Raw genomic sequence first — 15190 nt, 5'->3', positions numbered from 1 at the left:
GCGATAAAACATAGCAAGTCACGTGACAAATTTAGTTGAGGTAGTAGATACGAGATGGCGCCAATGATACGATGATGGAGTCAATGTAAGCATTTTCGGACGATTGTAGGTTAGGTTATATTCATTTTAGGCATACATTGACATAGGAACTGCTGGGAATTGTATACATTTACTAAATTAACGCTTTTATCGTTACATATACATCACTTGAAATCGCTGTCGTATTTATGTCATAGTAATTTCCTATTGTACATCGATGGCTTACAATTAGTGCACACATATTGTATGTCCACTTTTAGCGTTTTTGAGAAAAACAGGTTCAAACATTCAATGGTACTTTATAATTACATAAATACTTTTTGCTTTATTGTAATATAGGTATCACTGAAAGTATGTAATTAGTAGTATAAGTTAGAATCTGCAAAATTATAATAATAACTCGACAATAATGCTTGGAAGTTGGACATGCTATTGTAACCAAGTACAGAGGAGGACATACTATACTGAATGATATTATATAAAAATGAATGAAAGGAATAATACTGGAAATAATCTCACTTCAATATTATATTTATTTTTAAAGTAACAGAAATAAAAAAGTAATTCGCGGTAAATATAGGAAGACTTTAAAATTTTTTTATTTATTGTCACATTTTTCCAAGACTATTTTCATCCTCTGGCATGGACACACAGCATTTGTGCACTCAGCATAATAAATTCAGGGACATACATGAAACAAAAATATAATTTTTGATGAATTTATAAAAAAGATAAAAATGTAATTTTTATGCAGCATAAACAGTCAAGCACTATTTCTTGCATATAAAAACTCAAATTTCATAAAAAGTAGACATACAATATGTGTGCACTAAGCCATCCCAATTTTTTTGAGTACCTTTTTTATATTATTTGTTAATAGCCAACGGTTATATGGACAGGAACATTAAAGGAATTGAAGCATCATAAAATAGTAATAAACCCCGTAAAGATTGTGTTTCATAATTATTCCAGTTCAGAATTCGTTCATGAAATCCGCTACTGAAAATGCGCAGGCTGGATGCGCGTGATTATTATGTGGTCGGCTCCTCGAAGTGACAGAAAATATAACCTAAGTATATGGTATATGACAACAAATGTTTAGTGGCCATTTCGTTCTTTTACGAAACATTTGTGAACTTTTTATCATCCTTTCAAAATATTATTATTACGTCACAACAGTATCTTTAGGAAATCGGGTATAGCAATTAGGTTATATTTTCGGTCACTTCGAGGAGCCGACCACATAATAATCACGCGCATCCAGTCTGCGCATTTTCACTAGCCCAATTCAACATTCAATACAATTTTGTATATATAATGTTTGTTGACAACTGCTTTCTGCAGAGGACGTGTAATAAGTGTATTTCATGTTCTGTTTCGGTGCTTTGCTAGTAAAAAAATGTCTAACCTAACAAATTTCATTTTCTGGGGACATTCCTTCATCTATTTTCCCCTCTCATTTAGAATTCCTTACTGCTAACGTAGAATATTGTAGCATAAGCACATTTCAAGTACTTAAAATGTACAATGAATTTTCTACGTTTACAGTACCAGCCGACTTTCCGTTTAAATTTTTATAAGTATAACGGAACAGCTAAGAATTTCTTTCCTTATTCAAAATAGAATACAGAAATAGCAAACAGCTCCCTCTCGCGTTCACCGGGTAATCGTCGATCTATCGGTATTACCATTTCTGTGCAGAAAAAAAGCTGTAATACTGACCTGCCGAATCGGCCAGGTCACGTGACGTGTCTACCCCCTTAAGTACCTGCTCTACACGGAACAGGGCTCATTTACAAGATTTTTAAAAACCTAAAATTTTCCTGTTTGTTGTTTTCATATAACCCTACGCTATGCGGCGAGCGCAGCACGGGACTGAGCGGCGAACGTCTTAATAATGATTTTGACTTTTTTCTGTTTCGAGCGAATTCGGGCAGTTCAAATTGACGTTAATATAAAGTTTAATGTTCCCTAAATTAATATACAAAAAATCACGGAGGTACTTTTTGGTACTTTTCTTAAAAGTCCCCTTGAAGTTGATTAACATTTAACATAAAAAAATCGTACAAATTGTTAGTATTGTAAGAAACTGACTTGGCAGTTTCGAAAGTATGGCAATATTAAACACAAATTATGAAAATCAAATGAAAAGCATAAACATTCCGCCTATGGCACGTGTTTGAAAAAATGCATCGAGATTTGGAATAAATTTCCAGTGTCATTTTTGACAACAAATAGGTAAAAGCAAAAGTTATGGGTAGCATTAAAACCTACGTTCCCTTCTTAACATTTTAAGAAACAAGAATTTGTGGATCGAACACTTCAGATTCTTGACTTTTGTACATTACATCGAACACTGTGCACGGACGCGAACCTGCCCCGAAGGCAAAAAGCTCCACCAGATCGCGCAACACAACCATATAATAATCACGCGCATCCAGCCTGCGCATTTTCCCTAGCCTGGGCGGTCGCATGAAAGAGGTACTTTCCCCACCCTACATTACTTAGTGGTAGTTGGAACGATATTTGTGAGCCTGGGTACGCGGAAAATTGACTTGTGGTCTCAAGCGGAAGAAAAGTTATTTCATTAAATTCTTTATATTTAGTGGGATTATTACTAGGGACTGTAGCCATAATCAATTCTTCTATATTTCGAAGAACTGTCTCTAAATGTTTAAATAATTACTTTAAGTCACCCTGACATTCAATTGACTAACCTGCTAAGAAAACTGTAGGGGCCATCGGCACGACCAAATATGAACAATTTGGCGTGCAAAAGGTCGGCATGGTTTATGACACGCGCGGCAGCAAAACTATTTTTGAGTAAGCCGCTTTCCGTTCCTTTCGTGACTGAATTTTGAACAAAGCATGTTTTCCTTCGAGACTTTCGTTTACAGCCTCAATAGTTATTGCGGGTATCATAATGGGTTTATACATACCGGGTTTATACCTCGAGTTTCCGAAGAGCCCACGATGCTTTTAATAAACAGATAAAGAGGGCATATTTCATATATAAAACAGTTCGTTTCTTTCACCACCATCTCATATGTACATACCTACATGCTCGAATGACGTCGTGTTTGATTTTTCTTTTATTAAAAAAATCTCAATAATTTGCTATAAATGCTCGAATAAAGACAAAACAGAGAATGTAAAAATTTCATCTTACAATTAGCTTAGCATGTATACATACATGTTTTCCGCTTTTAGCTACTGATTGCGGCTTTTGCAGAATTTATAGAAGAAAGTGAAATCTGCTTATTGAAATATACGGGCATTTGGGCATAGCTCGTCCGTGGGCCGACATCGACATGCGAAAAGCAGACGCACGGAGAACGCAAGAAGACAATGTAGGTATCATACTTTGTTGCCGCTGCCAGAATGATCGGTTGTCGCCAGGGGGCTACCACTCTCATTTGCGATTTTGGAACAGTGTTTCAAATGCCACCTAGGCAGTTCTAATTTTTTCGAACTAAAATTCAATATGGCCGCGATCACGTGTTCATGATTCATCTGTAAAGGCTGGAACAGACACATCAATCCTATCAACAATCCTATCGAAAAATAAGTTTTATAAAATCTGTTTGACAGTAACAGGTATGTATATAGTTGGATATATATTTTTAATGTAGTATATATCGTGACATAGCTCTATAAAAAAACATAATTTAAAAAGATATTCTACATATACTACATTGAAAATATATATTCAACTATATACATACCTGTTGCTGTCAAACTGATTTTATAAAAATTATTTTTCGATAGGATTGTTTGGGTTTCCTACGGTACTAAAGTCCATTTCATATATATTGGCCGGTGAGTTTCGTGAGCGGTATTCTCCCACCACACCGCTTCCCTGCCTCGGTGCTCCTTTCTCTATGTTCTCACTCTCTCTCGGGATAGGCCTGCTCGTCGCGCGGTGGAGATTCGGTCCCGTGAGATACGCACACATGCAGCGAATCATCCCCACCACTTTAACTACATAGACGGGACACGATTCCGAGTGGTCGTTTCTCGCTTCTTTCTTGCCGAAGGCGAGAGCAAGATGGAATGAAAGCGAGTCTAAACACGCTCATGTCTGGCGCCCACGCAAAGGACCGAGTATCAGGCGTACGAAAAACGGAGCGAGACAAAGTATGTATCAATGCGTCATCTGTCTCGTACCGTTCCTCGCTTGCTTTCAGTCCCTCTGACACGCTGTCCTTCCATCTCGCTCTCGCCTTCGCAGAACAAGAGCGAGTCAGAAGTGGTGGGGATAGTGCCAAGCTCCAGACGTGTAGGCCTAACCGAGTTCTTAGCGTAGAAATGCATACATCAAAATAGGTGTGGGTTAGGTCGGAAGAAATTCAGGAGTTTTGCACACAACTATTACGCTAAGAATAAACAACAGCCACACGGCTACGTTCAGGCGAAGTTGAGCAGCATTCCCGTTACCCCACCATACCCTTCTACTGCCAATCCACGCTCGTCAGGTGGTGGTGGCTGATTTCTCCTCGCGCGCTGCTCGTGAAACCGAACTCACCGGCCAATATATATGAAATAAACTTTAGCTCGCATCAATCAACCATTCACAAATGCCATGCAATGCATATCAATGGCGTACACAGTAAAGGCTGGAACAGACACGTCCAGTAATTTAGTCGAGTACAGTATTTCCTCGTTAGCGACTCGATTTTGTGTACACGATACCGACTCTTCGCTATCCCCACCACTTTTGTCTCACTCTTGCCCGGCGAAAGCTGGAGCGAGATGGAACGAGAGCAAGCAAGAGACCGACGACGCGTTGATGTTTTGTCTCGCTCCGTCTTTCGGACGCCTGACACTCTGTCCTTTGCGTGCGCGATGGTCGCAAGCGCGTATCGTGGGCTCGAAACCGCTTCGCAAAACCTTGACGCAGGCCCGGTTCAAGTCTTTTTTGCGCCCTAGGCGAACTTGGCAATTGTAATATTTTATTTTAAAGTATATTTTAAACAATACCAGCTATGAAAATACCATTATGCACCTCTTGTCGACTTTCCGCCGTAGGCATTGGCCTAATTTTGTTTATAGGGACAAGCTAAGCTTACAGGCAGAGATCATTATGTACATAGCCAAAGAAAGTACATATATAACGCGTCTTAGACTAAATAAATCATTTATACTTTTGAAAAATGAAATTCTAATATTTTCTATTTTATGTACATATTTGTAACAGCTATGCCAAATTTCCTAAATGAAAGGAAAGCCAATCTCGACGACCTTCATACAATTGTATATATCAGCAACCAAGCAACAATTCATGCGCAGTCGGAGCACATACATAATTGTACGAAGGACGTCGAAATTGGTCTTCCTTTCATTTAGGAAATTTGACCTAGTTATTACAAATATGTACATAAAATCGAAAATATTAGAATTTCATTTTTCAAAAGTATAAATGATTTATTTAGTCTAAGTCGCATTATATATGTACGTTCTTTGGCTATGTACATACTGATCTCTGCCTGTAAGCTTGGCTTGTCCCTATAAGCAAAATTAGGCCACTGCCTACGGCGGAAAGTCGACAAGAGGTGCATAATGGTATTTTCATTGCTGGTATTGTTGAAAATATACTTTAAAATAAAATATTATAAATTGCACTGCAACTGTTTTAAACTACGAATAAAAATTCTGAGTAAGGTCATCAATAAATTCAAATAAATGTATTATAATAAAGGGCGCAAAAAAGATTTGTGACGGGCCTGCGTCGAGATTTTGCGAAGCGGTTTTCGTGCCCACGGTAAGCGCTTGCGACCATCGCGCACGCTCGCCGCGCACGCAGTGTTCCATCTCGCTCCCCCCTCCGGCCAGAAAGAAGCGAGAAACGAACACTCGGAATTAGGGCTCTGTTCACGATACCGACTCAACGCCGGTCCCGACCAGCGAGTCGCTAACGAGACAATACTGTAGCGAGTAATTTAGTAATTTACCATTGTTTTATTAAACTACTCAACTAAATTTTAGTGTCCACACACGGTAAACTATTTGCTATTCTCAGTTCTATTTGCTAATTTTAGTTCGAAAAAGTTGGAACTGCCTAGGTGGCAGTTGAAACACTGTTCCAAAATCGCAAATGAGAGTGGCAGCTCCCTGGTTGTCGCGAAAAGGACCTCCGTGCAGTTTCCCTCCCATTTTATCTCATTCGCGAGTCGCGACGTCCGTAAAACAGAACCTTTTTTTTACTTGTGCTTTGAAAAATACCATAACTGTTTTCTCATATATACTCTAGGAATAATGAAAATAGACCTTAACTCAAGCAATATCGTAGATGTTTTTTTTTACAATTTTTAAATCCATACAATAGTTAATAAGGAAAAGGCCAATCCATTTGTAACGAAACGTAGAGTTTTAACTACTAATCAACCGTTCTCAAGTAATAAATAAACTATTGCAAAATGTCCTCGGGTCCCGAAAACTACGAATATAAATTTTACAAAAACGTTTGGATTCCTTGTTCTCAATAATTTATACGTGTCGTAGGATGGACACCGTCTATTTAGACATGCGTGGAGTGTAGAGATTTGCGGGAATGTCAGTAACAGCGTCAATTTTTAATATATTTCAACGTACGACACGCGAAAATATTAATTAAGTGTTCCATTACACGTAAAGTACTAACAATCAATGTCATCTTGCAATTTATAGCTTGTATAAGCTTTCAATAAAAGCCATATTTCGGCGCGATACAGTCTCCAGATCACCGAAATAGATTTTCGGAGAAAGATCCACGTGAGTCGCTGACAAACCGAGCCAAAGCGTAGCGTAACGAAAGCCTGTCCTCTATGTCAAACTCTCACTCTAAGTAGTCTAAACAAGTGACACGTATATCCAACGAGCCAACTAACGAGACAGTACTGTATTATCATTTGTTTTTATATCTATAATAGTACAGCGAGCATCTTTTTTCTCATATTTTAAAAAATACTTCAATTTTGAATTTTAGAAACTATCGAGTAAAATAGGTAAAGCATTTGATAGTTATAATGCAACAAGCTTTGAGAATTGTTGGATCCGTTTTATTAACACTGGCGGAATATAATGTATAAACGGTTGAGCCTACCCCTAGTAAAAATCTTAAGAGTAAGAAAGTTAAAGCTGTAGCAACAAATTAAATGTTCCAAGACCCTTGCCTCGTTATAGTTTTCCAGAGATTTCAGACACTCAGCGTTTCACAGCGGAGTTACATACACTAGGATCTGCTGGAGCAGGTGTACTTAAAAAAATGTTAAAAAAAATTACAGGGTAATTTACAATTTAATAAGTATTTTAATGCAATAATATAATTAATTAATTAATAATAATATCAACTAATAATGTTATTAAATATTTTATACATGTACATAGTAATATATTTATAATAATTCGTATTTTATCATTAGGGAATTATTAGTGTTTAAAGTAGCAAAGATTTTATGTAAACAGATAAGTCTTTTTTGCACGATCAGTCCTTCGTTACAGAGAGTAGTACATTTCTTAATTCCAACTGTGCTTCGTTTCTGTTTAAGCGTTAAACCAACAAAACTTGATCTGCTTTATCCGCATTAATTAAGCAGCGATACAATATTCCTTACAGTATTCTGTTTGTATGTATGATTGTAAATATTTGCTTCCATACAAATATTACTTTTGTAAGACTATCTTATATCGGCTATTGTTTTCTCTTATCTACGAGTAGTTGATAATTTTCGAGTTACCAGTCATGTTCAGGATACCATAAGCTGTATATAAATTTGTTTCCCTATTTATATATTTCTTTCTCCTCGGAAGAAGGAACTTGATTATTCGTTTAGGCAAGTCTAGCACCAAGATGCAAATATTTGTTTCTCAATGGAAATGCCGTTAAGTAGAAAGCATGCGACATACAGTAGGGCAAATGTGAACTCATCACTTGCAGAATAAACAGTATCTGCAGAATAAACATAATTCTTTTCTTCTTCTTAAAAAAAGAACCAATATATAAATCACTTACAAACGATGAAAATTTCTCATATTTAATCAATTTCCTAATCATTCATGATTCATGGTCTGATTCAAATATAAGTAGATATTAATTACACTTTGCAGCTCATTTATTAATCACAATTATCTAAATTTTCGATTCGAGCAGGTGTTTGAATATTATCGCAATTTTCTTGTTAAAAACGTAAAACAATGATCTTGGAATCATTAATTCTTCCGAAGTTAGATTCACCGAATTTGATGTAAGTCCTTCAGTTTTTTAAATCTGATGTTTCCTAAAGTTAGAAAGATTGGAAGAAGCAGGAGTCGAATGAAAATAATGTTTGAGAGATCAATAGCACTATTAACGATAATACACTGTACTAATGCATTGTACAAGAACAATGCGATGCAAGAGTACATTGCACAATATTAATACATTGTATTAATACTACAGAAATTTTCAACAATTTCATGATTTCCCATCTTTAAAAGGAATAGTAGGTTTCTGAAAGTAAAGGCGATTAAAACATTTGAGTGCACTTGCGGTATCCACTGTCACCAAATTGCAGTTAATTTAAACTACATCAATAAAAATATAGAAAATCGAAGTACGCTTAATATACTCGATGATTCTAGTACTAGGTTTTGAATTAATCTCATTTCAAAACTGGTTTAAGTTACGTTGGATCGATCATAATTACTGAAATAGCGTTGGTATAAATGATGAGAATAATACTTGAAGACAGCAATTCCTTTAATAACAAAAGCAACGAATGAGTTAAGCAAGGCAGACAATTAGAATTGCTCCTCGGTTCCTCAAACACATTTCTTGCCTCCCCGTTCCCCTTTACATCGCGGTGCAAACAGAACGTGAGACGTATTTTATAATATTAGACTTCGAAATAGAAAATATCACTACTAGAACGTTTTTCTTTTCTTTTCTTAGTTACTCCAATATACTTAGTTTGGAAGCCAATTGATATTTGCCACCTGTGAATTTAATATCCTGAACATTTGGTCGCTGTATACAAGTATGCAAGATGAACGCGTTGGTAGTGCATCGCGTAATAATACTGCGTCGAAAATTATTATTACTCTGCAGTGGTCGCTCGCTAAGCATATTTCCACAGAACGAACGTAGTACAGCTTAGAATTTATAGCATCTATATAATGTGCTCTGCATTCTTCCCTTCTTTATATCCGCTAAATGTCGACATACACTTGTTGATTATGTTCTCCGCATAAATGCAATTTATGTTTCACGATTATCGAACCGTTTATGGTAACAACACAGTTGGTTTCGGATATACGGCGTACCGTGGTAAATCACAAACATTATGTTTCATCGGGTGAACAACTAAACCGTTCTAAACGCATACAACCTCTGCGTGAATATTTCCTTCGTATAAAATGCGCTAGCAATTAAGTGTTCTCGAAGTAACTTGTTCGCAGAGAGTGGACCACGGATTCCTAAAAGCATCTCGAGGGAAATAATTTGGGTATACAAATTGATGTTATATATAAAACAATACGTTATAGAAATCGATGTCTTTCGAGACACGGTGTAACAACTTTTATACAATAATAGATATCGCCGGAGTAGTATAGCACTATAAATTCTCAAATAATGCATGCCGGAGGACTTTGTCTGCGAGAAGCGAAAAGATCCTCGTTCATGTTGCTAATTTAGAGGGGTATAGTGTTCTGTAGATTTAGCAACCTACTCGAGGAAACCTTATAACCCTCTAGACACGATTCCTGCCTATCATTTCAGAACGTGCATTGCTATACTATTCCCCATCTAAAATTCATGTATAGTTTCTAGTCATTGACGTAGTGTGACGCGCGAAATAGCTGCGCCACGTAAATCCAGTTACATAAAATCTTTGGCAAAGGCATGATTAATCATTGACCCATGATTCTGTAAATATGTATATAATATTATTGTATTCCATAAACAGCTACTCGCCATTTGTCACTTGTTTTTGTTCTTTACATAATTTTGATTTCATCCAGTATGAGCATTCGAAAACGTTCGTGCTCGTGAAATGCACCAGGTCGACATTGTTTCATATATTACGAGTTGGTGTCGTATCAACCGACACTGTCTCCCATTACTTCTGTTTCCGTTTCGTGTTCTGTGTGCTCTGCCTCGTCGTTCGTCTCGCATTCACCACGCGCGTCTACAAATTCCTGTTAACATAACGTTTAGCTTAAAATACGGGAATAAACTGAGAATATGTGGAATAGTAAAAGAGATTACAAACTAGAGTTCCACTAAAATTAGTAATAGCACAGTTCGTTAGTACTTAAACAATCAGAAAGCCAGACTAAACAGTTTCTTACGTCTCGAGTGGAATCGTCGACACTGCTTTCCTTGTTCAAAATGTCACCTATAAGAGAATAAACTGTTAACTTATTGCTACTTCCGTTAATCGCATGGTGTACATTAGGGTGGCTTTTATTTTCGACTTCCGAATTTTATTCGTGGCAGCTTGTGAGCTGTTAAATAATTATTTAAATGTTCAAGGGCCCAAGGGCACCTTTCCCCGTTATCCGATTGGGTTCAAACTTTACACAGATTTTTTTTTATTATTTGGAACTATTCTGGGGGGTGTCGCGAAGAAAATCTTGAGAAAAAAAATTCACCACGAGGAAATAAAAGCCACCCTAGTGTACATACACGGTACACAAGTACAATAAACCTTCGTTCCGAAAAATTGAAAGAAAAAATGAGGAACTAACCAGGTTCCGTTTGTGTTTGGTTCGAAGTGGTGCATGTTTCAGAAAATTCACGACGCTGTATGTCCACATCGAGAGCGTGAAGACGTTCTCTGCTTCTCCGCAGTTCCTTCCTCAACCTCTCCCGTTCCTCGTCTCTCTCTTTTATAATTTCCTGAAATTTACAGGGCATTATTTCTTTACAGACATTAACACAACCCGTGGAACATATATTACATTGGAGAATAAAATTTCTTTACGACAAAATCATTTCATTTTCTAAGTTTTAAGCAGACTTCTCATTGTAGTAGAGAAGCAGTTATCCGTAGAGGAGGAATCCTTACCAGTAACTGGGACAATTGAGAAGTTAGAGAGTGACAGATTGGTTGCAAGGTTGCAACCGGTACAGCCGGTTGTTGGGGGTGAAGATGCATTCGCGGCGATGGACAACCAGTCGCTTCGCAGTTTGGTGGCGTTGTCAGCACCGATGATCCACGCGATGCGAGAACTGTTTCCGTTTCGCTCACGTTCAACACGGAATTTAACATTCCTACCAATTGATTCGCTGAAAGTAAAGAATTAATTGCCACATGGAAATACGAGAAAGGCTTCTGAAAAATGAATGCAACGTGGAATATCATGTAATATATACATTATTGTTAGTAATGATTTAATATTGTTAGAAAAGTGTACCTTGACTAATAGCAGCGAGTATAAGTTCAGCAGGCTCCTTCTCTATGCTTGATGGCTCAGACGCCATGTCAGCTACATGCTCGAAATCTTCTTTTGGGATATTCAAGATATCTGCTACCAATAGTTGCTTCTCAATCAAAGCTTGCTTAATTATTTCATCCTTCCTCCTGAGACACTCTGAAAATTCACATGAAATAATCATTATCGTTTCATATCACACATTAAAACAGTGACAAATGTATATACCTATGGGTGTAAGCACTGGTTCAGCAACATGAACAGGTGGTACTTCTATGTGCACTTCAAGCGGATCTATTAATGACACTTGCGTACAGGTGACCATTCGCAGTGGTTCTCCTATACCTAAACAGAAAACACACCGTACAAAAAAACTTGAAGAATAATATACGCATAATTTGCAAATAACTTTTAGAAAAATGGTAAAAGACCCGCTGTAGAAGATTCAGGTGGATGTTGCTGTTGTTGCTGTTGTTGCTGTTGTTGCTGCTGTTGCTGCTGCGGCTGTTGTTGTTGTTGCTGCTGCTGTTGTGCTGGTGGTGATTGTTGCTGTTGCTTCGTTTGTTCAAGCATCGAAGAATCAGGCGTAGGAGTATTATTAGGTGTTTCCCCTTCCTGTTCCACGCTCGTATCTTGCGCGGGGTCTTTCGGTTCCAGCTCTAGCTCCTGTTCCTGTTCCGTCTTATCAGGAATATTGTCATGTTCCGTCGAGACGGGGTCCTCGATCGTAGGTCCAGGCTCCTCTGGCAGTGTAGTGGGTGGAGTGGGTCTTCTACCTTGTTTATCACGAGCCTTGTACGCTTCAGCCGCCTCTGATATATGCTTGCACCAGAGTTTACGCTCCGAGGGCGAGGCTGCCACCAGCTCGTATATCTGTGCCCCGTTCTGCGACGTGTTGACAAGATAAAGCGAATTCTTGTCCACGGCATTGTGTCTGACCAGAACGGTGGACACCTTCACGATAGGGCTGAGCACGGAGTTGGCTTGATTCGTGTTGATAAACTTCAGCAGGTACTTCTCGTCCTGTCGGTGCAGCAGGAATATCGTGTCGTCGAGTAGCACCACGTGCAGATCGACGGGCTTCGCTCGGTTCTGCTCGGTCCTGCGCCATTGCAACGGCCCCTCATAGATCAGTTTGCGCTTGGTGATGTCCAGGTTCTTGAACTCCTGAACGGTAGGGTGGTCGAACTTGTCGAAGGCGGACCTGTCGATGGTACGCTGGATCTCGGCCAGCCTCTGGTAGTCCTCCGCCTCACGGACCGCCTGATTCACACGGCTGAGAATCTCCTTGCTGCGATCCAAGTTCCGCAGAACCGCGGCCCTCTCTTTCTCGTTGCTCTCCGGCGTGTACTTGGCCAGGTTCTCGAACAGAAGGGGATACTTGGTCAGTCTGAGCATGCCCGTCACGATATGGTCCTTGAGCTGTAGCCTTCGACAGAGGGGATTCGCTTCGATCTCGTTCAGGAACGAGTTCAACTTCGGATCCCTGCGACGACGATCTCTCAGCGCGTCCAATGCCACCTGCTGTTTCGCGCAGTAGGTGGAGGCAGCCCTCTCGAACGCCTCCCCGCTCTCCCCGTCGAACATGTCCAGGAGCAGTTCGCCGACGTCGCCCACGCATGGGTTCTCCTTCTTCTTTCGCTTCATCGACTGATTGAACCGCGAGTGTATCGTCACCATCTCGTCCAGGTTGGAGAACAGTAATTGTATTTGGTCTAACGGAAGTACTTGTGATTCCAGGAGCGGCTTGTGGAAGACGTACGACAGAACTCTCAACGCCCGCACGTGGGATCGTTCTGTGTGGAACAGTTCTGAAAGAAGAGAGCAAGGCTTGTTACAATGCTTCCACAGAATTCATCAACAGAGAAGATAGGTAGAAGTCCCCATAATTGCATTTCATATTATAAATCGCCACTTTAGTAGAGATTATCAGCATTTAGTAGCAAGGAAAGAAACGCGAAGGCCGGTATGAATGAAGAACAAGGCAATTAAAGTTTAAATAACTCTTCTCTTAACCCTTGGACGATGGATGCAGTGTCTATTTTCATCCACAATTTCATTCATGCACACCTCGGAAAGAGCTTCTCTATTAATCTGATCCTGTCACGATCTAAAAGTGACCCACAGATTTAACCCTTGCTAGATGGACATCGGGGCCATGTTGTTCCACCCTGAATATTCCATCATACCTGTTAGTTACCATTAGTATTACTTTTTAAAGTGTCAAGGATTTTAAGTCGCACCAAGATCAGAGTCTAATGCAAATGTAAGAGCTTATCCCGAGGCGTGTATCAATGTAGTTATAAGTGAAAACGGACCCTGGATCCAATGTGCAGTCAAGCTATCCGCCGCCCAAGCGTTAGACACAGACTTGTGATTGGCGAGGTTGCAAATTGATCTCGAAGATGTTTTTTCTTATCATTAAAGAAAACTGTAACAGATAAGGTAAAAAGTCTTTTTGACATTAATTTATACATATTTTAAGATGATAAGAAAAATATTTTTTTCTCCGATATTATCCTTATATCTGACGGTGTTCATGATATTTCCAGATAGGCTTATCTGAAATCAAAAATCGAAAGTTTTTCTTAAAATATATGAGTATGGTCATCGTATTACCAATTGTTACTGCAGAATAATGACAATTCGATGATTGGTACATATTTTAGTAAAAGTGCCTTGAAGCCGGTAATTTTTTACACTGAATAAGATCAAGTTGAGTTGACCGAAATTTATGAAAGTTAGTAATACGATAGCGAGTTCATTTACGAAAAGAATCCCGAAAGAATTTTTGAAATCCGTCAATTATTTATTTCGTATTTATGTACATGTTATAGCTATTTATTTAAGACTGCACCGGAGAAAAACACAATAAAAAAAGCTATATTATCATCTTAAAATATATCTGAATCAATACCAAAAAGATTTTTCGCCCTATATGTTAGTTTTATTTTTTAAAAAATCCTAATTTTTTTAAGGGATTACACGAGAATGTGTCGTTAAAACAGTTTCATAGCAAGCGTGGTTCTTAATGCACGAACCATTGATGACTTCCTGCCGCTTTTTCTCAGCATCACTGAGGCGCGCGAGAACGTCCTCGGCGACGCCCTGGCTCCAGTCCGGGGGATCTGGCTCGACATCGACGTCGCTGTCCCACGAGGTCGATGTGTTCGCGGCCGAGGTAGCCGGGTGCACCTGCTCCAGGCTGGTACTCGGACTGTCCAGGCTTCTCGTCGACAAGCTGCTGTTCGACGAACTGCCCGCCGAGTTTCCGGGGAACGTCCCGGACGGCTCGCAGTCACTGAAACCAGCCCTATAGTCAATCGTTAGCGAATTATGCATCCTCTGCGTTCAAACACCGCCCGGCCGCGTTCGGCCACTCGAAACCTTCTCAATACTCATGCGTTCGACCCTTGATACGATTAATGCGCGTACTTGTGCCGCCGGCTACTACGCTACCTAACATTCTCCAACGGAATCGAAGCGCATCAGAGATCACACTCTGTTGGGCTATCAGATTCTGCTTCACGGGCATCTGATAAGGGAGCTGTCGAAATCATTAGGAGAACTGTTTCTTTGGAGGATTCAGGAGAACGACTCAGATTAGTTAAATGAAATATATAGGACACATCACACTCCCATCGATACAGTAATAATTGGACGTAGCTTGAATAAGATGGATTCTTAAATTTACATACTGCGGAGCCTCTGAAGGAGTCTTTCTTAAATTACGTAACGTTTGAGGGGAGAGCATGAA

The 15190-nt window shown here is 39.2% G+C and overlaps 1 protein-coding gene across 6 annotated transcripts in view; it reads right to left on the bottom strand.

The window, feature by feature from the left end:
- Positions 1-7295: 7295 nt before the first annotated feature.
- Rhogef2 (Rho guanine nucleotide exchange factor 2) overlaps positions 7296-15190 on the bottom strand; it is an 86165-nt gene continuing 78270 nt past the window's right edge. For all 6 annotated transcript variants that reach the window (XM_076819335.1, XM_076819338.1, XM_076819333.1 and 3 more), the window contains 8 exons: positions 14475-14746; positions 11865-13244; positions 11662-11778; positions 11416-11592; positions 11067-11287; positions 10747-10897; positions 10348-10394; positions 7296-10194 (listed from right to left, as the gene is read on the bottom strand). In XM_076819335.1, the coding sequence (XP_076675450.1) occupies positions 10096-10194; positions 10348-10394; positions 10747-10897; positions 11067-11287; positions 11416-11592; positions 11662-11778; positions 11865-13244; positions 14475-14746 (2464 nt within the window). In that variant the 3' untranslated portion in view covers positions 7296-10095. The remainder of the gene's footprint in view (positions 10195-10347; positions 10395-10746; positions 10898-11066; positions 11288-11415; positions 11593-11661; positions 11779-11864; positions 13245-14474; positions 14747-15190) is intronic.

This window comes from Andrena cerasifolii, chromosome 9 (genome assembly GCF_050908995.1).
Source record: "Andrena cerasifolii isolate SP2316 chromosome 9, iyAndCera1_principal, whole genome shotgun sequence".
NCBI lineage: Eukaryota > Metazoa > Arthropoda > Insecta > Hymenoptera > Andrenidae > Andrena > Andrena cerasifolii.
This window is presented reverse-complemented; position numbering and strand designations above follow the sequence as displayed.